This window comes from Desmodus rotundus, chromosome 12 (assembly GCF_022682495.2).
Source record: "Desmodus rotundus isolate HL8 chromosome 12, HLdesRot8A.1, whole genome shotgun sequence".
NCBI lineage: Eukaryota > Metazoa > Chordata > Mammalia > Chiroptera > Phyllostomidae > Desmodus > Desmodus rotundus.
In genome coordinates this window covers 43088570-43114346 of record NC_071398.1, presented here as the reverse complement: position 1 = coordinate 43114346, position 25777 = coordinate 43088570, and the positions used below count along the sequence as shown (strand labels likewise).

General features: G+C 54.5%; 1 protein-coding gene across 5 annotated transcripts; it reads left to right on the top strand.

The window, feature by feature from the left end:
- Positions 1–1677: 1677 nt before the first annotated feature.
- Positions 1678–25391, top strand: EML2 (EMAP like 2). Of its 5 annotated transcripts, none has more exons than XM_071219756.1 (22): positions 1678–1770; positions 4236–4454; positions 4548–4671; positions 4858–4962; positions 6812–6840; positions 7048–7177; positions 10888–11037; positions 11531–11600; positions 11705–11815; positions 12809–12904; positions 13770–13904; positions 14748–14847; positions 16001–16155; positions 16283–16408; positions 17965–18096; positions 20291–20358; positions 20635–20723; positions 20901–20998; positions 21508–21595; positions 22042–22137; positions 23079–23209; positions 23384–24969. In XM_071219756.1, exons 1-22 carry the CDS (start codon positions 1704–1706, stop codon positions 23447–23449), a joined length of 2385 nt encoding a protein of 794 aa, XP_071075857.1. In that variant the 5' UTR covers positions 1678–1703; the 3' UTR covers positions 23450–24969. The 5 variants fall into 5 exon arrangements, with proteins under 5 accessions (XP_071075857.1, XP_024425277.3, XP_071075858.1 ...); XM_024569509.4 differs by lacking the exon at positions 23384–24969 and adding an exon at positions 24978–25391 and having other exon boundaries at positions 1682–1770; XM_071219757.1 differs by lacking the exons at positions 1678–1770; positions 23384–24969 and adding exons at positions 3344–3368; positions 24978–25391.
- The last annotated feature ends 386 nt before the right edge of the window (positions 25392–25777 follow it).

Sequence of the window (25777 nt, the reverse complement as noted above, 5' to 3'; positions counted from 1 at the left end):
CTATCTTATTTCTGTGGTATCGGGATCTGAAACGATCTTACCAGCTCTATGTCTGTTTCTTCGGCTGTAACATGGAGATGAAAATAAAGCTTGGCCCTGGCCTGGTAGCTCAGTTGGTTGGAGAGTCCAGTCCCCGATCGGGACACATACAGGAGTCAACCATGAATAGATGGAATGACAAATTGATGTTTCTCTCTCTCTCCCTTTCTCTATCTCTAAAAATCAATAAATTTTAGTTTTTTTAAAGAAAAGAAAATAAAGCTTGTGGTGAAGAGAACTGAGTGCTTGGCACATAGTAGATGCTCAATAAATGTTAGCCATTATTACTTGTTTGTTGGCTTACCTCCTCCTCAAACTGAAAGATGCATGAGACTGGGTTACTACTGAAATTCCAGGACCTAGGACAGAGCTTGGCACGAGGGAGGCACTCAGTCAACGTTTTTAAATGAATGAAAGAGGTTCCATAAGACCTCCTATTCCCAGACTTGGAAACTGACTCTAAAGTCACAAGGAGAAAGTAGTGGAATCAGGAATCGAGCCCGGATCAATCTGGTTCCAAGGCCCTGTGCTTTCAGGGTCTGCCTGTGTTTCCAGAGGCAAATCTATTCCCACTCTGGGCTCTCGTCCCCTCCCTACAAAACACGGGTCATGTCTCGCTGGTGACTCTCAATGGGGACTTGGGGAATATGGCCCCTCGTTCTTTAAATCCAGTGTCTGGTGTTCTACCCACCCCTCTTCCCCCAACTTTGGAGCTGGCTGCGACTGACACCACCAGCCGGCCTGGCGTCATAGCTGGACGTGTGTCAAAACCTGGACTGGATAATGAAGTTGTGGGAGATGCGGGCCGTAGGGGAGGAACTAAGGGGCGGCTGATATGAAAGTGGAAGGAAAGGTTCAGGAGGAACAGACTTGCGGGAGGGGCCGAAGCTCCGCGGACCGAGGTAATCCTGTAAGAAGGCCGGGTCAAGGGCTCTGGTCGAAGTGTTACAGCCCCCGGTTGCGTAAGGGTCGGTGCCGAAGGCTCTGGGGGCGGGAATAGAATGCTTGCTCCCCTAGGATCTTGGGGGTGGAGTTAAGACCCCGGGGGGGCGGGTCTAGATCTAATAAACAAGGACTCTAGGAACTGAGCTAGTGGATATCTGTATGGATTTAAGATACTAGGGTCGGGTTCTAGTCTTGCAAGGGGGCTTTCGGGAAATCCAGTAAAATACTGGGGAGAACGTTTTGGGGATTTGGAGCGTCTTCCTCCTCCCTCTCTTCCTCTCCTAGTCGGGGCTAAGCTTAAGGCTGCAAAGCAGGGAGGGCCCTGCCCCTTCCAATCTTTCTGTGTCCCTATTGGCGGAGGGGCCTGCGCGACAGGCTCTCATTGGTCCTGAACGGACAAGGTGGGGGTCTAGAGAGAATTCGCGGCGGTTGTGGGCGGGATCAGACTGTACCGGGGAATCTCAGCCCAACCAATCCCGGCCGGAGGATTGTGTGTGTGTGTGTGGGGGGAGCTTGCAGGGGGTGTCCCTACTCCCCCCTTTCGAGCATTCTGAGAGATGACCCCAGTGCCAGACCCGGCGCCGGCCGCCTGATGCCAGGCGGGCCGAGCTGGGGATGCTGGAACGGAGGGTGTTGCTATGGCAACGGGAGGCAGGGCCTGGGGGGGGGACCGGGCCCGGGCTGGGGCCGGGGGTGCAGGCGGTGGCTGTGGCGGGGCGATGGCGGAGCGCGGCCCGGCCTTCTGTGGCCTCTACGACACGTCCTCGCTGCTTCAATACTGCAACGGTGAGACCCCTCCACACTTCCGACCCTGGCCCTGCCCAGGGCTGGACCCATCTCCTCCTGCCCCAACCTACTGCTTCCAAGTCCCCATCCTCGCCCCTTGCTGAAGATCTCCATTTCTCCCCCAGAAGGACCCTGACCCCAGAGCAAGGTCCCTGATCCCCAAAGCTCTGATCCCAGTCCCCCACCAGCTTCTACCCTCCTCCCCTCCCCAGGGGTGTTGAAGAGGAGAAGGCCTTGGGGTCTGGAACTCTGTCCTCCCCACCCCTTCTCAATCCTCTGGGACCCTCCCCCCTTCTCCCTGGCAGAGGGACAGACAGATTAGGGGGAGGGTGGGATTTGGTGTTGGCTTGTGGGCTGGGTGTGGGACGTAGGAACCCGAGGACTTTGCCTTTGCTAACCCCCCACCTCCTAAATCCTTAGGCCCCGCCCCTTCCATCCATTAGGACTCACTTCTCCCGAGACAAATGAGTATGATACCAGGAGGACCATTGTGGATGGCAGGCCCAGATGAGGGCAGCTGGAGACAGAGGAGAGGGGAGATGGGAGGAGAAATGGGAAGTGGGGTCTGGTCTCTGGGTAAAAGTGGGGGAATGGTCTGGAGAGACCAGAGGACTTGAGTCATGGGGGCGGGAGAGTGGGGGGGGGGGAGGAGGCAGGCCAAGGCCCCAGAATGCTGCTGGCCTCTCTGGGTGGGGGCTGAAGGGCCAAGGGGAAATCTCTTCCATTCCACTCAGAAGGCCCTAAGAAGTGACCCTCTTCCAGTTCAGAGGCTTACACCCCCCAGCGGCAGGGACCACTGGATGGCAGAGGACCAGCGTGCTTGTTCATTTTGCCCTTCTCTACCCTCTGAGAGGCAGGATGACAGGGTGCTTAGGCCTGGGTCCAGTTCCTTTTCCGCTGCTGAAAGGCTGTGTGTCCGTGTTCAAGTAACTTCGACTCTCTGGGCCTCAGTCCCCTCCCCCCTCCTCTCCTAAAATGGGTATAATAGTACAGCTACTAGAGTTGCTGGGAGCCTTAGGTACCATAAAAATGAAACATAAGCGTTTTGCTTTAACAGTGCCTGCCACACATAAGCTCACTATAGCAGACCTCAATTTTTTTTTGGTAGTATTATTAATGGTAGGTAAGAGGGGGCTCGACATAATGATATGATTGGGCCCTCCTGCCCCTCACCTATTGGCTTGTGATCTTTGGAGAGTTTTTGCACATTCTTTCAAACCTCCGTCCTCAGTTTTACTCCTTTGTGTATGTGATGCCAGCGGACCCCGAGATTCTCTCCTCTTGAGTTCCAAGCTCTGACAGCTATCTCCCTCCGACCTTGGGAGGCCCCCACCTTCCTCTGCAGGTCCAGGCACAGGACCAGAGGCGCTGGGTGGGGGGGCAGGGCGGGCGAGGCCCGGCCAGCGATTGGGCAGCGCGGGAGGGAGGGGTGGGACCGACGGCTGCACTGCGGAGCCCAGCGGTCGGGCGGGGCAGCCTACCGCTGCGGGATGGCCGGTGCGACCTCCACACCCTGTCCCTGTTAATGCTACCACCTTTAAATCCACCCGGCCCGGAGCCAGGGCTTCCTCGGTTTTTTTTGCCAGCAATGAGTCTGGGTATGAGCGGTCTGGGAGGAAGGGGAAAGGGGGAACCACCTCGGTCCTCCGCTCCCCTCCCCACCCCCATTTAGGGGAAAAGGGCGGGAGGGGCGATGGAGGAGTTATTTGGCTGCTTCCAAGGGCTGGAAGGAGAGGGAGAGACGTATCAGGGGCGTGGAGTACAGGAGCGAAATGAAGAAAGAGAAGAGAGGAGAGAAGCTCGGACCGAAGAAGAGAGTTTGTGTGTCTGATCCCCGCATCTCCCTTCTTTGGGTCTCCTGGGTCTGCGATGCGCTACCTGCAACCCTCCTGTCTGCCGCCAGGGGCCGCAGAAACTCTGTCCTTGCAGCAGGCTCTGGGGTCGAACCCGTTGCTGGGGAGAGAACGGGAAGAGGATGGACCAGGCATGGCCTATTTGGCTTGGAAAAATCTTAGAAACGGAGAGGGAACTTAGTAATCGCTATAAGTATTGAGAGTCATCAGAGATCAATTCTAAAATGTTTGTGTCACTAGGAATAAGTTGATATCATCTTTAAAATGTTGATATCACTCATAAATATTTAGCATCTTAGCCATAGAATCTTAAAACTGGAGTCGTGAGGCTCTCGATTCGAAGACTCTTAGAAGAGAGGAAGGGACTTCCCTAAGGTCACACCTCCAGGGTGCTGAGCAGAGAAGAGTATGAAGGCAAGAAGGAGAGCCGCGGGGGATTTCCTTCCCCCTCGGAGCCCTCGTCTTGGCCCATCTCCAAGCGTCCCCAGCCCCAGGTTGTGGGAGAGGAAGGGGCGTGGCTGGCCCCCAGCTTAGACGCGGGAAGGCTGGAGGGACGACTCAGGCGCTGGAGTTCCGGGTGGTCCCTACAGCCAGCTCTCCCCTGCGTTCTAGATGACAATTTGTCGGGCACGAGCGGCATGGAGGTGGACGACCGCGTGTCGGCGCTGGAGCAGCGGCTGCAGCTGCAGGAAGACGAGCTGGCGGTCCTAAAGGCGGCGCTGGCCGACGCGCTGCGACGCCTACGTGCATGCGAAGAACAGGGCGCTGCGCTGCGCGCGCGGGGCACCCCCAAGGGCCGGGCGCCTCCGCGTCTAGGCACCACAGCCTCGGGTATCTTCGCTAGACTGGAGGGATGGGATGGGGAGGGGCCGGGGCTTGGGCGTCACACTCACCTGCTTCTGTTCTCTAACCCCATCTCTCTAGTGTGCCAGCTCTTGAAAGGCCTTCCCACTAGAACGCCCCTCAATGGCTCAGGGCCCCCGCGACGCGTGGGCGGCTATGCCACCTCCCCGTCCTCCCCCAAGAAGGAGGCGACCCCCGGGCGCAGGTAAGGCACTGAAGCTGGGATCCCCAGCCTCCTCCAAGACCTTGTGGAAAACAGAGATAGTTTGTATGGAGACGGACGAACTCTTGTGCCCGAATTCCAGCAGTGAAAGGTGCCGAGAGGTTCTCGTCCACTTTAGTCGCCTCCTGGCCTTGCAGGCTCCGCTCCTAACTGTATGTCTCTTCGCAGTGCCCGCCGCTACTTGTCACCAGAGCGCCTCGCCTCGGTGCGCCGCGAGGATCCCCGCAGCCGCACCACATCCTCTAGCAGCAATTGTAGCGCCAAAAAGGAAGGGTAAGTGTGGGAGGCGGAGTCCTGCCGCAGACTCCGTGGGGCCAAGACCTCGGATAAGTATCAAACGACTGGGAATTTAGGGTAATGCCCCAGGCTACGAGATGGTAACTTAGAGCGAGGTCATCTAGTTCAGAATACCGGGACAGTCCCGGAAGCTTGGAGGGACCAATCTTGAGATAGTATGGTCTAAGCGGAAGGCCTGAAGCCAAAAGGCGGAGCCAACATTAAGGGGCGTGGTCAAAACCTTAAGAGGCTGGATTAGAATATAGGAGGCGAGGATAGTCAGGGTCTCGTGCGAGAGCCAAAGGAGAGGTCAGAGAGGAGCCAGATTTGTGGGCACAGCTAATTATTGTAAAGGAAAGTTCCCCTTGAGTCTCAGGGGTGGCATCAAGGGCAGAAGCCTCAGGGGAGTTTCTGCGGGGAAGGAGGTATTCAGAGGGAGGGCGTGATTGGAATTTGAGGGCGTGGCCAGAATGTTAGCCTGGCCTGAAGCAGAACCTGGGACAGGGGTCACTGGAGCTGCAGCCATGTGGGGGCGTGTTAGACAGGAGGAGCCGGGCGGGGCCAGGCAGAAATGGGCGTGGCCGTAGGTGGGCGGGATCAAATCTCAGGACAAGGAGGGATCACCACCGGTCAGTGGTCGTAGTCAGAATGCGCGGCAGGACCTTAGGCAGGGAGGAGGGTGGGGGAGCAGTCAATTGTCAACTGACAGTCAAGTCAGCGGCTGGATCTGTCAAGTGGGTATGATCAAATGTTGGGCGTGGCCAACTCCCAGAGGCGGAGCCACACTGATAACCAAGCGGAGTCGTGATGTAGTGGGCGTGGTCAAAGTCTAGCCAGAGTAATGCAGAACCAGGGTTAAAATCCACACATTTCAACCCCATTCAAATAATAGCAACCACGTACATAGCCCTGTACAGGCACTACTCCAGGCTTTACACGAATGAACAAATTTAATCCTCGCAACCACCCTGGAAAGTAAGAGCTCTATTATCCCTATTTTAAAAACAAGGAAATCGAGGCAGAGGTTGGGAAGCTTGCACACAGTGCCAGGAAGTGGCAGGGCTGGGGTTTGAATTCAGGCAGACACGCCCCCGGGTGCATGTTCTCAAACAACACTGTTCCCCACCTTCATAAAAGAGCCTGGTATCAGGACCCCACAGCCCGGGACCTGAGACCCAGTGTGACCCGCCAGTTCCCAGGGTCATCCGCGGAGGGCGGGGCAGGGCGCGGCGGCGCGGGCACCTCCCAGGGCCGGAAGCGGCGGGGCCGATCACGGCTCCACCCCCGGTCCCGAAGCTCCGCCAGCCGCCGCCATGAGTAGCTTTGGAGCTGGGTGAGACCCTCACAGACCCCCTCCTATCCGCGCTCCCGCGGCCTGGATCCCAGGCCTACCCTATCGCCAGGGACCCAGGCCTGCGAGCATCATCCCTTTTCGCCGATGGAGGGAACGTGGAGACACGCCCCTTCCCTTAAACCTTCACTGCTTTCCTTACTGCTTGAAGTTTGGGGCGCTGTGGGAGTGGGGGTGGGGAGCGTTGGGAAAGCCGTGCTGTTTAGGAGGGACCCCCGTCCCTGGTGACTCCCCTCTTCCAGGATCGCGTCCCCGCCACTTCGTGCTGTGTGATCTTTGGCGATCACTGCCTCTCTGGGCCTGTGTCTTAGGCTCTGCAAGATCAACCGAGCAAAGCACACGGCCTGCAGAGAGGCAGTGCTCCGCTCCTTACGCGGCCCCCATTATTCATCAGAGACCTCCGGGGGAGCGGTGGGGTGGAGGAGTGGTGTCTCCCCTTTTCAGATCTGCCCCGCTAATTAGGGTCCTTTCTCTCCCCCTTGTTCTGTCTGACAGCAAAACCAAAGAAGTTATCTTCAGCATGGGTAAGTGGGGGAAGGGGGAGGGGCTTGCTTGGGGGCCTGCTGGGATGAGAGTCCAGGAGCTAGAGGCCAAGGGACCTGGCTACTAGGCTTTTGCCTCTCTGGTCTCAGTTTCCCCACCTATTTTTTTTTTAGAGTAAAGCCTGGATGGGAGAGGAAATAGGGATGGGGGCTGGTGTCAGCGTCTGACCTCTGGGGTTGTCATGGCAGAGGAGGGCTCGGTGAAAATGTTCCTGAGGGGCCGGCCGGTGCCCATGCTGATCCCAGACGAGCTGGCGCCCACCTACAGCCTGGACTCGCGCTCGGAGCTGCCTTCCTGCAGACTCAAGCTGGACTGGGTGTATCCTCTAGCTTTAATCCCTACCTCCCTGCCCCCACACCCCATCCCCCAGCAAGGAGGTGGCAGAAGTCCTTCTGGTGTGGGACTCTGGCACATGGAAGTGTCTTTGTACTGGGGATGGGACTTCCCAGACCCCTGTGGCATGAGGAGTCAGGATGACCCTGGAGTCAGGAGAGAGCACAGGAAGGGCTGGTTAACTGAAATGACCTTTTATGAGTCATTAAAGCAGCAAATGTTTGCTGGGTGCCTTCCATATGTCAGATTCTCTTGTTTGCAAGCTGGTTCACAGAGTTCACCTTTTAAAGCTGGTGGGGGCACAGATGCTATAATACAGAAGCCATTGGTTAAATAAACAAGATGATTTCAACTAGTAATAAATGCTGACCTCTCACATGAGAGGAACCTAGGCTGTGAGCGGAATAACTGGGTTCTCTGAGGAGGGGGCATTTGCGCTGTGACTGGAACAATTAGGAGCTAGCATAGGAAGAACTAGAATGTTCCAAACAGAGGCCTCAGCAGGTACAAGGGCTCTGTGGCCAGAGTGAGCTTGGCGTACTTGAGAAACAGAAGAAATTGGTGGTGGTTAAGAACTCTGTCTTTGGAGCCCGGCAGAAATGGGTTGAAACCCCAGACTAGCCTCTGGCTGGCTGTGTGACCTTGGACAAGTCACCTTGCCTCTCTGTGCTTCAGCTGCTTTCTCTGAAAAGTGGGTTTCATGACCTCAGATTTACAGGGCTGCGAAACAGTGTGTAGAGGTGCCAAGCTCGTAATATGTACCCCATAAACAGGCATTGATAAAGTAATAACTAATCATTATTGAGCACTTACTATATGCCAGGCACTGTTCTAAGTCCTTTGATGTGGAAATATGTTGAATAATATGATCCTTCTGTAGAACTGAGAATGCATTTTTATAACCAGTGGCCTCTGAGAGCTCTCTGAGGCCTGCAGGTCGGGAATTATTACCCCCAACTTCCCAGTTGAGGAAACTGAGACCAAGAGAGGGTACGGAGCCCCATCCTAGGGAGTCAGAACAGATCTGAGCCAAGAACACTGACTCTGGACCCCAAGGTTTTTCCCCAAAGCCCAAAGGGTCTTGGGATTAGTAGCCTTGGGACCCAGTGCCTGTCTTCCTCTCTCGGCCTTGGTTTCTGCTCCAGAGGAGGCGGGGAAATTGGAGCCTGGAGTGTCCTCGAGGCAGCGGGAAATAAAGGAGTCAAGGAATACCATGTTTTCATGCCAGGATGGGCTTGATAGCATCAGATGAGGGGCAGCTGAGACGGCAGACGTCAGTATGGGTCTCTTCCCCTCTCAAAAGTTACTGCAGGGTGGGGCAGTTTCCATGGGGCTGGCATACACGTGTTCTTCATTTAATAAGTCTCTTCTGAACATTTGCTGGGGCCAAGGGCTGGGGACCCAGTAGTCACCATGACAATGTCTGCCGGCCCCACTGGGCTCACAGTCCAGTGTGGGGACAGACTCCTTGACAGTGACAACTTAGAATGGGCAAAGCTGGCCTGGGGGAACCCAGAGAGGGCAGCTGCCCAAGTCTGGGGGTCAGGGAGGGCTTCTCAGAGGAGGAGTTACAGAAGTGAACAAAACAGCCCTGAGTTGCCCACTGTGGAACTCAGACTCATGGGGGAGTAGGGACAGCTAACAAGCAGACCAGATAATTACTAAGTGGGGTAAGCCCAGTGCAGGCAGTACACTTGAGGGCAGAGCTGAGGAGGTGACAGCTAAGAAGGGTAGCAAGTAGAATGTACGAGGTAAAGGGCCCTGGCTAGTGTGGCTCAGTGGATGGAGCGCCAGCCTGCAAACCAAAGGGTCGCTGGTTGGATTCCCAGTCAGGGCACGTGCCTGGGTTGCAGGCCAGGTCCCCAGTAGGGGGCACTCGAGAGGCAACCACACATTGATGTTTCTTTCCCTCCCTCCCTTTCTCTGAAAATAAATTAAAATCTTAAAAAAAAAGAAGAAGAATGTACTAGGCAACGGGAAAGTTAGTGCCAAGGCCTGGGGTGGTGGGACTGATCTTGGCATTTTGAGGAACTCCAAAAACAGAGTAAGGGAGAGCAATAGAGCCAGGGAAGGGCCACGCAGGCCAGGAAGAGAAACTTGAGCTTTCCCCAGGATTACTGGGGAGCCACAGAAAGTTCTGGACAGGGGATGGTCGCTCATTCCTTCAGATAATTGAATTTGTACAGGGGTGGGCAAAAGTAGGTTTACAGTTGTGAGTATGTGAAATACAGTTTATTCTTGTATTATTATTTATTAACTAATTATTATATTTTAATTATTATTATTAAGCTACTTTTGCCTGCCCTGGTGTGTGGTGTGTCAGCTGTATATCAGGCCCTGATCCGGGCACCGGGGAGACAGCAGTGAACACACAGGAGAAACAGCCCTGCGCTCCTGGAGTGAGGCTGGCCGAGGAGAGAGACGAGTTAGGTAGCACGTGGGGTGCTGATGACAGGAAGGGGGAAGGGGAAGGAAGGGGAAAGGGGACGGCGGCAGTGAGAAGGCATGAGTGTGCAGTTTCAAACGGCGTGGGCCCGGAGGCCTCTCCAAGGAGCTGACCGTTGAGCAGAGAGCTGAAGGAAGTGAGGGAGCCCTGGCGACATGGGGGCGGGGAGGAGTCCTCGGGGGCCGGAACAGCATGCACAAAGCCCCTGAGGTGAGAACAGGGAGGACGCTCCCGCCACTGGAGCTGAGTGGGTATGAGGGACTGGGGAGTCAGGGGCCAGATCAATGGGTCGGGCGGTCCTCGTGCCTGGGCTTTCGGAAGGACTTTGACCCCAAATGAGATGGGAAGCTTCTGAGAAGAGGAGGGATGTGAGCTGACGTAGTGGTCGTGGCTTTAACAGCATCCCTCTGGGGCAGAGGAGTGGGCCGGAGGTTATATTAGCTTCCCGGGGCTGCAGTAATAAATGACCGCGCACTCCGTGGCTGAGAGCAACAGAAAAAATCTCGCGCGGTTCTGCAGGCAAATCCCACATCAAGGTGTCAGCAGGACCGTGCTTTTTCCCTGAGGCTCTGGGGAGGATTTGCTCCATGTCTGTCCCCTCGCTGCTGGTGGCTGCGACAACCCTGAAAGTTCTTTTGCTTTTAGCTCCAACACTCCAAGCTCTCTCTTTTTTTAAATCCTCACCCACGGATTCGTTTTCATTAATTTTAGAGAGAGGAAGGGAGAGAGAGAGAAACATTGATGTGAAGGAGAAATATCGATCGATTGCCTCCTGCACGTTCCCCAACCAGGGATCGAATCTGCAGCCTGGGTATGTGCCCTGACCGGGAATTAAACCCGCAACCTTTTGGTGTACAGGAACCACGCTCTAACCAACTGAGCCACCTGGTCAGGGCTCCAGTCTCTCTTCCCGTGGCCTTTTCCAGCTCTGGGTCTGAGTCTTCTCTCTGTGTATTACAAGGACACTTGTCATAGGATTTAGGGCTCACCCCAATAATCCAGATGATCTCATTTTAAGATCCTTAATTATCGACCTGCAAAAACTCCTTTTGCAATTAAGGTCACATTCACAGGTGCTGGGGGTTAATATTTTGGTGGACACAATTTTGGGGGTGTACCATCACTCAGGCCCCCACAGGGGTAAGCTTGGAAACAAGAACACCTGGCTCCAGGTGCCTTGTTGAGTTCGGTAGGCAGTCGGCACCGGCAGTGCCGCACAGGCTCCTTAACCAGCCCTGGGCATCTCCAGCTATGGCTACCGCGGCCGAGACTGCCGTGCCAACCTTTACCTGCTGCCCACGGGGGAGATCGTGTACTTCGTGGCCTCTGTGGCCGTGCTCTACAGCGTGGAGGAGCAGAGGCAGCGGCACTACCTGGGACACAACGACGACATCAAATGGTGAGGCCTGGGAGGGGGCCCCAGTGAGGTCCCACACAGGACAGGATTGGGGACGGTGGGGTGGGGCCAGACCTTCACTGGCCTGCAGGCTGAATTCAAAGGGGAAAATGTGTATTGTTCATATTTCAGATGTCGGTGAATTCACTCAAATGCCTGGGTTTTTCACTTCTTTTGAAAACTTCTAGCTGGTACCTCAGACAATCCCACAGTGTGTGGGACCACATCGTGGCAGCCCCTGAAGCGGATGCCCTCTCCTGGCCATTTATGGTACAGGCCTGGGGGCACTTAAACTAGAGACCCCCGCCTAAGTGTTGCTTCTGAACTGGGGTACCCAGAGAGTACCCCTTTATTGCTGAAAGACGAACTAAATGCTTACGAACTAAGTCAGTCAACCACCTTGTGGAACCAGCCATCACGACTGCGCCGTGCTGTGGGAGGGATTCTGGGTCCCTTTGCTCCCACTGAACCCTGTCCGTCTGTCCTCTCTCTTCAGCCTGGCTGTCCACCCTGATATGGTCACCATTGCCACTGGACAGGTGGCTGGCACCACTAAGGAAGGGAAGGTAACAGAGTAAAGAGGGCAGGACTAGGAGACCGGAGCGGGGTCTTGGGAGGGGGACAGGCAGCTCGGCGCCCCCCACGTAACAGACCTCTCCCTTTCTTGCAGCCACTGCCGCCCCACGTGCGCATCTGGGACTCGGTTTCCCTCTCCACCTTACATGTGCTGGGCCTGGGGGTGTTTGACAGAGCTGTGTGCTGTGTGGGCTTTTCCAAGTCGGTAAGTCCTGCACCGACCCTCACCTCCAGAATCAGGAACGAGCGCGGCCCCTTCCCACCACCCACCCCTTTGGGATGGATGCCACGCCCTTACTGTGACGTCACAGGGATGGGCCACGCCCAGGCTCCAGGCTGGGCGCTGGTCTCAGTGACTTCACAGGCCTGCTCTGTTAGCCTTTATAAGGGGGACCCGTAAGTCCTGATTACCCCCTTGTAAGTCCTCAGGGACCCCTTGTAGATCCATTAGCACTCGAAGGGTCCTTATCCTTTGGGTGCTTTCAGCCCAGCGTCCAGGGCGGTGGGGCTTGTGATACCTAAATGGGTGGTGGTAGGACTGCGCGAGGTAAGTGAAGGAATTGCGAGTAAGCCTTTAGGAATCTGGAGAGCTATTTGACATTTCCACACGTCCAAGTACAGTGGGTGTTTTGTAAACCATATTCTACATTTTTATCATTACCGAAGTGTTGGTCTGCAGTGGATTGGGGAATGGAAAACAACCGGTCCTCCCACAGGTAATTAAGAGGCCCTGGATTGGGAGGAAAAAAGCTGTTTTGTTGCCAAAGTGTGTGTGTGTATGTGCGTGTGTGTGTGTGGAAACCCTGCAAAAGCAAAATCAACCTATGTTTAACTAAAGGTATGAAAACACTTTACCAACTTTATTAATTGGTTAATTTCGTAGACATTAAAGTCGCTCCACAGGAAAATGGAGATTAGCTAGTCTCAGTAAGGGCACCGGGCTGCGTGGCGACTGCCGAGAACTATAGCTGAGGGGACATTATGTTGACCTCTCAGGGACAAGGCATTCCAATCGGAAAGTTGTAAAAGTCTTTAACCCTGTGGATGGCCACCGGATGGGGAGTGTATTTCCATGCCCTTCCCGTGACACGGGCCGGAGCCTTCGAAAATCCGACAGCAGGCCTGAGCAGCAAATGCCTTCCAGCAGGCGAAGTATTGGCGGGGCGGGATCCTGACCCACCTGGCCCCTCTCTCCTAGAATGGGGGCAACCTGCTCTGTGCGGTGGACGAATCCAATGATCACGTGCTTTCTGTGTGGGACTGGGCCAAGGAGGCCAAGCTGGTGGACAGCAAGGTGGGTGCCCGATCTCATCCCGTCGCCTTGGGGTGCCCCGGGGGGGCTGGTCGGATCTCAGTTTTAGCACTCTGGTGTCAGACAGACTCACGTTCAAGTCCTGGCTTTGCCCTCTGCTGGCTGTGTGACGTCGGGCTTGCCCTCTCTGAGCCGCAGTTGCCTCATCTGTAAAATGGGGATAATGGGAGCATCTTCCTTGTGGGGCTTTGGCTTTGAAGTTGGAACACGGGGTGGGTGAACCCGGCACTACAGGAGGGTTGGCTGCTCACTGTACAGCCTGCGATGTCCGGGGCTGATATCGACTCCATCCCTGGGCAGGGGCTTGTTTTGCAAATGAAGAACGAGGGGCATGGTAGAGGGGAGAACTTGCCCAAGGTCACACACCCCGTTCTGGGCTCGGGGAAGGAGACCTGGGTTCTGCATTGGAGCCTGTGGTTTGGGAAAGGGGAAATGGTTGAAAGGCTGGGCTCTGGAGTCAGACCTGTGTGAGCTGACTCTGACCGTGGCGCTTACCTGGCTGTGTGACCTTGGGCCAGCGGCGTCACCTCTCTGAGCTTCACTTATCTAGCTGTGACGGGGGGCTCTAAGGAGCCCTTCCCCCTTGGGTGCCGTGGGGTTGAACGTCGAGTGCTTAGCACAGATGCAGAACAGGGCTGTCCAGCTGTCTTGCTGCTATGTTAATGAAGGCACAGTGATGCTTCGCTGCCGGGCCCTGCCTCCTGTACTTCCGTTTGCTGGGATGGGAAGGAGACAGGTTGCGTGTGTGGTGCACAGCCCACACAGCTGTCTAGGGCAGTCCTCCGTGGGATGGGTGTGGTGACTTGTGGCTTTGAGGACCTCATTCAGATCTCCGCACTCCCCAAAGTGCTCCAATGAGGCTGTGCTGGTGGCCACCTTCCACCCAACGGACCCCACTGCGCTCATCACTTGTGGGAAATCCCACATCTACTTCTGGAGCCTGGAAGGGGGCAGCCTGAGCAAGCGGCAGGGCCTCTTCGAGGTGAGAGCGGGGGTGGGGGGGTGGGAGGGCAGGCTGGGCCTGAAAGAGGCAGGCAGGGACACCCAGGCAGACAGCAGGACACTCCAGAGGGTCCCCGGGGCTGGAGATCACACAGGGGCTGAGCTGTTGCCTGCCGGGGCCTCGGTTTCCTCAGCCACACCGTGGGGATGATCTCCCTCAACTCTCACATTGTGGGGATTCAGTGGGATGAAGAGTTTAGCAGCTCCTAGCAGATAGTGCATGCTCAGTAAGTGGGAGCTGTGGTTGTTGATATTATGGGCAAACGCAGGGAGGCCAGAGACCGCCTGGCGGAGAGAAACGTGCGGCAAAAGAGACAGTGCGAAGCAGAGGGCCTCGGAGAGAAGGTCCCGGGGCACTTCCAACAGGGCTCCCCTGCCTTCGGTGGGAGTTGGGGCTTCACCCCAAAAAGAGAGACCCTGGAGATAAAACAGATACTGAGAAAAGAGTGGGATGGGGCTGGTGAGGGACCTAGAGACGGAGATGGGGAGGAAGGGAGGGAGAGGGGAGAAGTGAGGGTCAGGGTCAGAGAAGAGAATCCAAGGGGAAGAGAGCAGGGGAAACCGAGGACAGAGGGGAATGGAAGTCTGGGAAGGGAGAGGGGGCAGGAAGTGGGTCTGGGGATGGGAAGGAGACATGTGGTCAGGAACTCTTGGCAAGGTGAGCACTCCAGGCAGGTGGGCTGGAGATGGGGATGCACCTCGCAGGGCCTCAGACGAAAGCATGGAGGGAATCCCCCGGGCTGTGTTCCTGGACGGTGGCTGAGCTCTGGGAGGCCACCTGGTTTCAGCGACCTCCTGACACCTTCCCCGTTTCCCCTCTTAGAAACACGAGAAACCGAAGTATATGCTGTGTGTGACCTTTCTGGAGGGTGGCGATGTGATCACCGGGGACTCTGGGGGGAACCTCTACGTCTGGGGAAAAGGTCAGTGCACCCCACCTGTGTGGTCCCCAGCCCAGTCCTCCCTAACCCCCTTCAGCTGTGTGTCCCTTCCCCTGACCCTGCTTGTGTGGAGTGTCTGATAAAACAGGCTAATTCCTTACTTATTCAACTCCAACCCCCCATCAAGGCTCAGCTCCGACATCCCGTCTCCGTGAAATGCTTACTTGTTCCCCACCCTTGTCCTCGGCAAATCCCACATTAGGGGTTGAGTTGGAGCTGTAAATGAATGGGTTAACCCAGCTGTGGGTGCACAGATGGGTAGATGGAGAGGTGGTTTTTCCCAGAGCAATGAATGAATGAATTAGGGAGTGAGGGAATGAAGGCGTTGTTCTAGTCAATGAATGTAAGAATGAGTAAGTGAATGGAAGAATTGAGTACACTAATGTGCTGTTCTCGTTGATAGTGGATGATTTGGTGAACAGATAACTAAAAATGAATGGTTGTCCCCATAATGGATAACTGTGTTAATGAATAAATAGGTCTTTCCCAGGCAGTGAAGCTAGAAAGTGATGAATGAATGAATGAATGAATGAATGAATGGTTATCTAAGCCAGTCGATTAGTATATTATGAAGAGTGGATTGTTCTAGGAAGTGGGTTGATTACTGAATGAATGAATGAGTTGATTGTCCTAACCAATAGCTGGGCCCGGAGTAAATGTTAGTTGAATAATTGTTGATTAGATGGGGTAACGAATGAATAAATGGATGGCTAGACTGACAGGTGAGTGGATAGATGGACGAATGGGTAGATGGCAACAGTGGAGGTTTGGCCGTAAGGGTGGATGGATTGTGAATGAGTGCTTGGGCGAAGCAGAGGGTGGGTGAATGGATGAGAGGTGGATTCACGGAATGATAGATGGAGGGCGGGAAGGAAGGATGGACCGGTGGGTGAGTGGCTGAGGACAGACCAGTAGGTAGGTGAGTGGGGGAATGGATGTTGAGCGGGTGGTTAGGAAGATGTTATTTCGGATGGTTTATCGGATGGATGGCAGGGTATTTGAACAGATGAGTGGGGGGATGGAGGGGTGGATAGAAGGAAAGGTGGGTGAATGGCTGGATATAGTGTTGAGAGTTTGAGGGGCTTTCAGGGGTCAGTACAGAGGAAGCTGACCCCTGATCCCGGCCATCCCAAAGGTGGCAACCGCATCACACATGTGGTGCCCGGCGCCCACGATGGCGGCGTGTTTGGGCTCTGCGCCCTGCGGGACGGGACGCTGGTGTCCGGAGGCGGCCGTGATCGGCGGGTGGTCCTCTGGGGTTCCGACTACAGCAAGCTGCAGGAGGTGGAGGTGAGGAGACTCCCCACCCGCCTCGGGCTGCTAATGCTAGACCCTCGTCTCCCCAGCCTGTCACCCCCAGCCCCACCCCATGTGTCCTACACTCATCTGCCTGCCTCCTCCGCTTTTGCCCGCCCAGGTTCCTGAGGACTTTGGCCCCGTGCGCACTGTGGCCGAGGGCCGGGGGGACACGCTGTATGTGGGGACCACCCGCAACTCCATCCTGCAGGGCTCTGTCCACACGGGCTTCTCGCTGCTTGTCCAGGTGAGCTCTCTCCTGCACCTGCCCACCTCCCTGTCTCACCATCTCTTCCCTTTCTGGTTTTTCCTCACCTCCCTGCCCCATCCCTTTTCCTCTGGCCTGGCCACTTACAGTCCCTTCACCTGCTCCTGCTCCATAACCCCACCCCTGACCTGGGCCCCTCCCAGAATTCCCCTTGATCCAGCAACCAACAAGGAAACTGCTAGCATGGCAGAGGGTCCCCAGGACCCCAGGACCCCGCTCCGCCTGTGTTGCGCTTCTTCTTCTGATCTGGGTGGTGTCCTTTTCTGTTGGAAGTGCCATGGCAGGTGGTCACATGCCTTGGGCCACATACCTCCCAGGTCTCCAGGTTCGGGGATCTGGGAGGGCCCTCTGGAGTCTGCCCATTTTTCTCCTTGCAGCTCCAATGACCACTCCTCCCTCCTGGTGTGCCAAAACACAGTCCCCACCCACTTAACAATCCCACCTCCCATAAGGCGGTATGGTGTGGTTGTGAGGGATATAAATTCTGGAGTGTGATGGTCTGGGATCGAATCATGGCCCTGTGGCTCATTAGCTGTGTGATATGAGGCAAGTGAGCAACCTCTCTGTGCCTCTGTGGAGCGGGAGGATAACAGAGCTGACCTCATGGGGTTTTGTGGTGATTTGTGAGTCAGTTCACAAACAGCGTGGAGAATGGTACCTGGCACAGAGTGAATGCTCAGAGGGCCTTGGCCAGCTTGCTCCTTGTTCAGTGGCCCCCTGCCTTCACCCCTCCGTGCGATTTTCCCTCTGACAGGCTAACTGAAGCCCGTGCTGCTGCATTTAGACCCCCCCCCCCCGCCCCCACCTGGCTCCAGTTTCCATAGGAAGAAGATGAAGAAAACAAGGGCCGGAGGGATTTGCTAGGTGTCCCCAGAAGAGACCTTGGAGACCTCTGATAATATTATCAATATTTAATATGATTGACTACACATTATTAATGATTCATTATTAGTTTTATTATACTGATACCAGTTATTACAGTTACATTAATGATCAATGGGACTAGTATTAATTAACAATAGGTTAATAGTCTGTGTTGTAAATAATAACAGTAGCCACCTCCCCTTTGTAAGTGCTTTGCACTGGCCTCATACTCCTTCCGCCCGTGGTTTCAGTGAGCACACCAATGCTATGATTAGCCCCATTTTATAGACGACCAAACTGAGGCTCCATGTAGAAGTCCCCCGCCCAGGTGACGGCCACAGTCAGTAAGAGAGAGCTGAAGTCAGACCCACCAGGCGGAGCACATGGGATCCCACAGCCTTCTGGGTGTCAGCTGACGCCCAAAGCCCAGCTCCTACCCACCATGCTCTTGTCTCCCACTGTGTAAACTGGAAAGCAGAGAGGGGGCTACATTTGCTTCAGGGGTCTGCCCTATCACAGCCTCCTCGAGACACACTGGAAAAATGGTCTCCCTGGGTTACCTGTGGGCAGGCGTGTTGCTGGGCTCATCCAGCACTTCCTTCTGGCATCAGGCTTGGGGGGAAAGGGTCGGGATTTGCGGTGTCGAATCTGCCGTCTCCCATTTCCGCCAGGGCCACGTGGAAGAGCTGTGGGGCCTGGCCGCACACCCCAGCCGGGCACAGTTTGTGACGTGCGGGCAGGATAAGCTGGTGCGTCTGTGGAGCGTGGAGTCCCGCCAGCCCGTCTGGAGCAGGACCATCGAAGTAAGGGCACGGGAACCTCACACGCCGTTCCAACTGGAGCGCTTGCGTCAGTGCGTCAGGCGGAGACCACACCCGGGCTGTTTGAGCAGAGGGGGTTTAGTACTCCCTTACAAACCCAAACCCTTAGAAACTTGTCTGGAAGGGCTGGAGGAGAGGGTCCTCGGCTGGAAGGACGCCCAGAACAATACTGCAGAGCTGACCCGCAGGGAGCTGCCGCCCCCGCCAGGAGGGTGGGAGGTGAGGGACCACTGAGTTCAGGAAAATGCCATCCTGGGAGCTGCAGTCCAGGAACCTGGAAGCTGCGGTCGCTGCGTGCAGCGTGGGCTTCAGAGCTGCACTGTCCAACACATGTGGCTATTCAAACTGAAATTAACTTTGAAACGTAAATAGTATTAAAAATTCGAGTTTTGGTTGCACTAGCTACATTTCAAGCATGTGGCTAGCGGCTACCATATTGGAAAGTACAGTTCTCTCTCACTGCAGAAGGTTCTGTTGGTCTGTTGTCCTGGAGCACAGGTGGCAAACACAAGGCCCGCGGGCCGAATCCAGCCCTCCACCTTGTTCCATCCGGCCCAGCACCTTGTGTCTCCCCGGTGGCAGCGCTGAGCTCTCACTTAACTGTTAAGGAGCAGTTACATTTATACAGCCCTAAAATGACATTTGGCCCTTTGAAGGCCACCGCGAGGCTGATGTGGCCCCCGGTGAAAATGAATTTGACAGCCCTGGCCTAGAGCAACCCAACCGTGGCTACGTTTGCACTGGCCAAAAACGGATGCTCTGCACCCTTGTCTTTCAAAGCTGGTGACTACTCCCTAGCATCTCAAACTCCTTTGCTTTCACAACCCGGCTGGTTAGTGGAAGCGGGACTTCTGCCTTCTGCCTGCTGGAACCCAGAAAACTGCCACTCAATATCGGACCCAAATCACAGCAGCACCATAGCTGCAAGGGATTCTGGGCAATGCAGTTTTTAAGCTTCCCTCTGTGTGCAGTATGGGACCCTGGAGGGTCAGTTCATCATAACCCCATACCACCCTTCAGGCTTTGCTCCAGGAATCCAGGGTTACCTCTGACCCTGGAACATTGATGCCCTTTGGACTTCTGTGAATCTGGGATGGTGTGCTCTGGAGATGATTAGGGCGTGTATAATAATACTCATCCCAGCTGCCTGACTGAGCAGCTACTATACGGCAGGCCCCATGCTGAACACAGCAGTTCTCCAGCTTGCCAGGGCATCAGAGTCACGTGGAAATTGTTAAAAACACAGAATTCCAAGTCCCAGCCACATTCAGGGGGTTGGAATCGGGGACCAGAAATCTGCAGTTTGGAATGCGCTCCCTCCAGTTATTCCAGTTTAGGGGGTCTGTTGACCACGCCTGGGGAAACTGGCTTAGCACTTCACATACATTGTCCTTTTAACTTCACCCCCTTCAGCTCCACAAAGATGACAAACAAGCTCCAAAAGGTCAAATCACTCACCCATCATCACAATGGGATTATAATTATAGCTGAGCCTTACTGAGTGCATTCCATGGGCCATCTTACTTCCCAGCTGACCAGACTAAGGGCTTGTAACAATCCTGGAGACAGGAAAATTTACTGTAAGTCAGTATACTTTTATGGAAAGCAAACTGGTATTATATATCAAAACTCTAAAAAAAAGATTTTATTTATTTACTTTTAGAGAGAGGGGAAGGAAGGGAGAAAGAGAGGAGAGAAACATCAGTGTGTGTTTCTTGCGAGCCCCCTACTGGGCACCTGGCCTGCAACCCAGGCGTGAGCCCTGACTGGGAATAGAACCAGTGAGCCTTTGGTTCACAGTCTGGCCCTCAATCCACTGAGCCACACCAGCCAGGGCAGTATATCAAAACTCCATATAAGATACCATTTGTCCCAATAGCCTTATTCTAGAAAATTACTTAAGTCAATCATCTTGGATGAGTGCAGCTGTGGGAATTTAGAACAGGAGTGAAAGAGGATCCAGAATCCGCAGTGACGGGAGGGATGTGTTCTGCCCAAGCTGGCTTGTTAAGGAAAGCGGAATGGTTTCCAGTGTGTCTGAGGCAGTGGATTCCAGGAGGGCAGCAGAGCGGAGGGAGAGCCTCCGTGCCTGCCTGAGAGTTGGCTCTGAGGCAGGGGAACGGCCAGATGGATGGGTGACCCCAGCTCTGAGCCCTGCCCTTCTCTCCCTCCCCAGGACCCCGCCCGCTCTGCTGGCTTCCACCCCAGTGGCTCTGTCCTGGCTGTGGGCACAGTGACTGGCAGGTAAAACTGAACTGGGCATTTTGGGGGGGGCTTCTCTGCTCTCCCCTCCCCTGAACTGTCCCTTGACCCGCCCCCCCTTATTCCTTACTGCCCCAGAACCCACAGAAGACATTAATGAGGTACCAACTGTTTACCAAGACTTGATCTTCCAACACTCCTCTGGAGTCAGTCCCTCTCCCAAATCTTTTCTGGAGCCCCTCCCTCAGGCCTCACATTGCTCCCTCCCGTCTGATCAGCTCACCCTTCCTCCTCCCCTCCCATGCTTTCTCCTTAAAGATGGCTGCTGCTGGATACGGAGACCCATGACCTGGTGGCTATCCATACAGATGGCAATGAACAGATCTCCGTGGTCAGCTTCTCTCCAGGTAAGGGGCAGGACCTGGGAGCGGAGGCTCAGAGTTACTGGCAGGGGGAAGGAGTGCAGCTTGTGTGGTGGGGATGGAGCTTGGGACTGCTGAGGAGTCTGGGACAATGGGGGGCTGAATCTGAGAGGAGGGGGCGGAGCCTGGGTGCCTCCTCATAGCCCCCTCCCCCTCCCCCAGACGGGGCGTACCTGGCCGTGGGCTCCCACGACAACTTGGTGTACGTGTACACGGTGGACCAAGGCGGCCGCAAGGTCAGCCGCCTGGGCAAGTGCTCGGTGAGTGGGCAGTGGCCCCAGCCCGTGCCGCCACCCCCGTCTGGGGGGTGCAGAATTAACCAATTTTCTACCTCAAGGGAGCACAGCTTCGACATTCACCTGATTCTGCCCTGATCACCGAGAGTCTTAGCCCTGCCCACACATTTACCCTACCCTGTGTTCTAAGACCGCCCCTTTGTGTAGCCCTGCCCCTGCAGTCGAAGCCTGCCCCTTGTAGCCCCGCCCCTCACGTTCTAAGCACCCTCTGTGTAGCCCAGTATCCCCTTGCATTCCAAGCCCATTCCTCTGTGTCTAGCCCCGCCCACATGTTCTAAACTCCCCCTGTGTTTTAAGCCCTTTTTGTCTAGCCCCGCCTATGGTAGTCTGGCCCCGCCTCCACGCTCCCAAGCCCTGTGTATCCTTTCTTCAGCCCCTTTGTGTTCTCACTGTACCTCTGTATTTTGCCCACCATCCTTCCTCTTCTAATCCCACCCCTTCTAGCTCTAACTCCACCTCTTTCCTTCCTGCAGGGCCATTCTAGTTTTATCACCCACCTGGATTGGGCCAAGGACAGCAGCTGCTTTGTCACCAACTCTGGGGACTATGAGATTCTGTACTGTGAGTTCTCCGAGGCCCAAAGGCATTCATTCCTCCTTCAGCCTCTTTACTTGCGTGGTGTGGCTTGCAAAGCCTTCTCTGAGCTCTGGGAGGGGAGGGAAGCACTGGCTTCTTCAAGTCCCTCTCCCCTGACTGCTGTATTTAGTGGCTGTCCTGATGGGTGGGTTTCCTGGCTTCTGATTTCCTCTCTGGTAGACCCCACTTTTCACCAAGTCCTCCCCTGTCTGGTTGAATAGATGGGGTACCGGTTTCTAAGCAAAAGGCCCTGCTCAGGTCTTGGGACATCAGGACCCAGAATCCAGCCCCCACTGGCCAGTCCAGAGAGAAGGAATAAGCCGTGTGACCCCCGCCTGCTGTCTCGGACCTCAGTGCCCGACCTCTGTGAAGTGAAGGTGCAAGTCTGTAGTTCTTCCAGCTCTGCATCCCTCCCCCATTCTCTGCCCCAGGGGACCCGGACACTTGTAAGCAGATCACCAGTGCAGATGCCGTGAGGAACATGGAATGGGCTACAGCTACGTGTGTCCTCGGGTTTGGGGTGTTCGGTAAGTTCTGGAATGGGGAAGTTGTCGCTCAGTGTTGAGGTTCCAAGAAACACCCGTCTGGTAGTTTTCACAGTCTCTTTCGATTGGTTACATGCAGGAAGGGAAACTCGCTCTTTCACACTTGTGGGTAGTATTTGTGTGTGAGGAAAGGGTAGGGTGAGGAGACTGCTGAGGTCCTTGGAACGCTAATGAAATGAGGCCAGATGGTGGCGGCACCTGTCCAGAGAGAATTATACTGCCCGTGCCCCCGCCGCTCCTTTGTTCAGCCATGAATGCAGTTAACATGTACTTCCTGAGCGCCTCTGTGCCCAGCCCTGAGCTGCTCAGTGCTGGGACACTGGTGACTACTGTGGCCCCAGCCTTGCTATCATGGCACCTATAGTTTGGTGGGGGAGACAGACCTGTCCCTGGACAACCCAAAGTAGACCGAGCAGGGGGACAAGGAAGCCTAGAGGTGGTGTCTGGCCTCAACCAGCAAGGGATTCAGGTTGGGCTTCCTGGAGGAAGGGACATCCAAGCTGGAGAATGAGATACATTCCAGGGTGGTGAAGAGGTCTGTAAAAAAAGGGGATAATGGCATGTATGGAAGCCCAGAGGTGACAAGATCCTTGCATTTGGAGAAATGCAAGAAGGCTAAATCATTGTGGAATTCCAGGGCAGCAACGGTGAGGCTGAGGCTGGAGTAGTGAGGGACCAGGCCAGGCAGAGCTTGGGGATATCACAGTGAAAAGCCTGGGCTTTCTCCTGAGGCCACCAGGGAGCCACAAAGGGCTTTGGGTAGTGGGGCACAAAGTGTGATGCACATTTCTAAAAGATGCTGACTCCCATACCCGGCTAGAGCCAGGCTGGGTGAGAGGGAGGCGGGAGGCGGGGGCCAGGGCCTGTTCCTCTTTGGGGGGTCCCTGACATCTTGCCGCCACCACCTCCCATCTTGCCCACAGGCATCTGGTCCGAGGGAGCGGATGGTACTGACATCAACGCCGTGGCCCGCTCCCACGATGGGAAGTTGCTGGCTTCAGCTGACGACTTTGGCAAAGTGCACCTGTTCAGCTACCCCTGCTGTCAGCCTCGAGTAAGTCCCTCAGGGGGGCTGGCAGGGTGGAAGTCATAAGCAGCAAAGGGGGCAAAATTGAGACAGCCCCAATCCCCCTCTTGCCCTCGCTGGGCCTCTGTTTCCCCATCTGTGCAAAGAGGGTAGTGGGCTTGTGCAGTGGCCTTTGTTTACCTGAAGGTTGATGAATTTCAGAGTCTGAAGTGCCAAATCTCTGAGCACCTGCAAATCTGGGGCCTTTGGTGCTTTTATCCTTACTGATAACTCAGTATTCACGGAGCACCCGCTCTGCCTGTGAGCAGAGAACGCAGCAGTGAACAAGCCAGATGGGGTCGCTGACCTCACGGAGCTGCCGTTCTAAGTGGCAGGTGGGTTCCAAGTAGCTACAGGTCTAAGGTTCGTGCATCTGCAGCTTCTGTGACTCTCTAGTAGGACAAGGGGCACCAAGTCTAAGGCCACAGGGTCAGACAAGGAGTGAGAATGATTGAATGAGGTTCGGGGAGAGGCTGAGGCCTATTACACCCACTTCCAGTGGGAAGCCGCTTCATTCAGTGCAGCCAGACTTGCAAGGTTTTTGTTTTTTTTACGATTCTAGTGATTTTTAGAGAGACAGGGAGGAAGAAAGAGAGGGAGAGAAACATCCATCGGTTGCCTCTTGAACGCCCCCAACTGGAGACCTGGCCCTGAAGCCAGGCAAATGCCCTGACTGGGAATCAAACCTGCGATCCTTCAGTTCGAGGGCCGGCACTCACTCCACTGAGCCACGCCCCCCAGGGCCAGACCTGCAAGGTCTTGAGAGAGGCTGGAAATCAAGTTTTAATGTGAATTTCTTCCATTTGTAAATGTCAGAAACTCTTTCTAAAAACACTGAGAGTGTATTCACCTCGTTCCCAGACCACCAGCAGATAACCGTAAAACTGGGTGTTAATTTTACCAGCCTCTGGTTCTAACAGGTGAAACTCGTTTTAACATTTTATTACAAAGTTTGCACACATAAAGCCAGATCAACGAGTGCTGTGATGCCTCTTGTACTTATTACCCGTGTTCGACTATGACAGGTTTGACATACTTCTTCTTTCTTTCTCTTCTGTTCTTTTTCCTCTGTACTTAAAAAAAAAACAAACCACACACATATGACCTTTTAGCTCCCCAAATTAACATTTATATCTCAACAAGAAAGATAATGCTTATATACCCCAAACTCCAGAAATTAACATTAATTTTTTATGTGTTCTAATACCCAGTATATAATTCAAATTTCCCTGATTGTCCCCCAAAATAGCCTTCTACACTTGATTTGTTTGAATCAAGATCCAGGCAAAAATTGCATTTATTTGTGTCTCGTATTTTGTCATACAGAACAGACTCCCTGATGAGCACATTCATTTTTCTTTTCTTTTTTTTTTTTTAAGATTTTATTTATTTACTTTTAGAGAGAGGGGAAGGGAGGGAGAGAGGCAGAGAAACATCAATGTCCGAGAGATACATTGATTGGTTGCCTCTCACACGCCCCCAGCTGGAGACCTGGCCCGTAACCCAGGCATGTGCCCTGACTGGGAATCGAACCAGTGACTTTCAGTTCCCAGCTGGTGCTCAATCCACTGAGCCACACCAGCCAGGGCTATTGTTCTTTTTCTTTTATTTTTTTGCCATTAGTTCGTTGAAGAAATCAGATCCACTCTTGAAGGAAGGGTTTATGAAGCAGTAAAGAAGTGGACCAGCTTGGGAAGACATGGAGTGGCATTGCCCCCTTTGACCTTTCACTTCCTTTTTTTTTTCCCTATCACAGGCCCTCAGCCACAAATATGGCGGACACAGTAGCCACGTGACGAATGTGGCCTTCTTGTGGGATGACAGCATGGCCTTGAGCACAGGGGGCAAGGACACCAGCATACTGCAGTGGCGGGTGGTCTGAAGTGGGCTGGCGTGGGTCCCAGAGACATGGGGCCAGGGTAGAGTCAGGTGGCAGGGTTGGAGTTCTATTTTCGGGAGATGTCTATTGCCGAGTAGAGTAATATATACCCAGAGTATGTCTATAGCAGAGAGGGTTATGGGGGTGGAAGGCTGGGCTGACAGACATAAGTCTCTATTTATCAGGGTGGGAGGAGGGGTCACATTGTTTTGGGAGAGCCATTAGGATATTTGGTTTGGGGTGTTTTTTAAGTTTATTCTTTTATATCATCCACAAATAAAGATGTGCACTGACGTGGAGTGTCGGGGTTTGCACATGTGGTGTGTCATAGATTGGGTGTGTCTGTAGGCGTTGTGTGTGTGGGGGGTGTGTGCATGGATTACAGTGTTTGACGAGGGACCATTACTACGTAGGTCTTTATTGGCTGCAAGTGACAGAAACCAAGCTGGCTCTAACTTAGGCCAAAAGAGAACTCAGTTGGGCCTCAATTCAAACCAGTAAGTGCCTCTGGGCTTCAAGGCCATCAAACCGAGGATTTGAGGGCCAACAGGACACTCCCACTATTCCTGGGACCAGCATTCTCCACACAACGCACCCAGCAGCTACAAAGCTAGCATCAGCCAGCCTGGGGCCCCAGGGCCAAAAATTTCAGGGAAAGGTTGTGATTGGCCCATCTG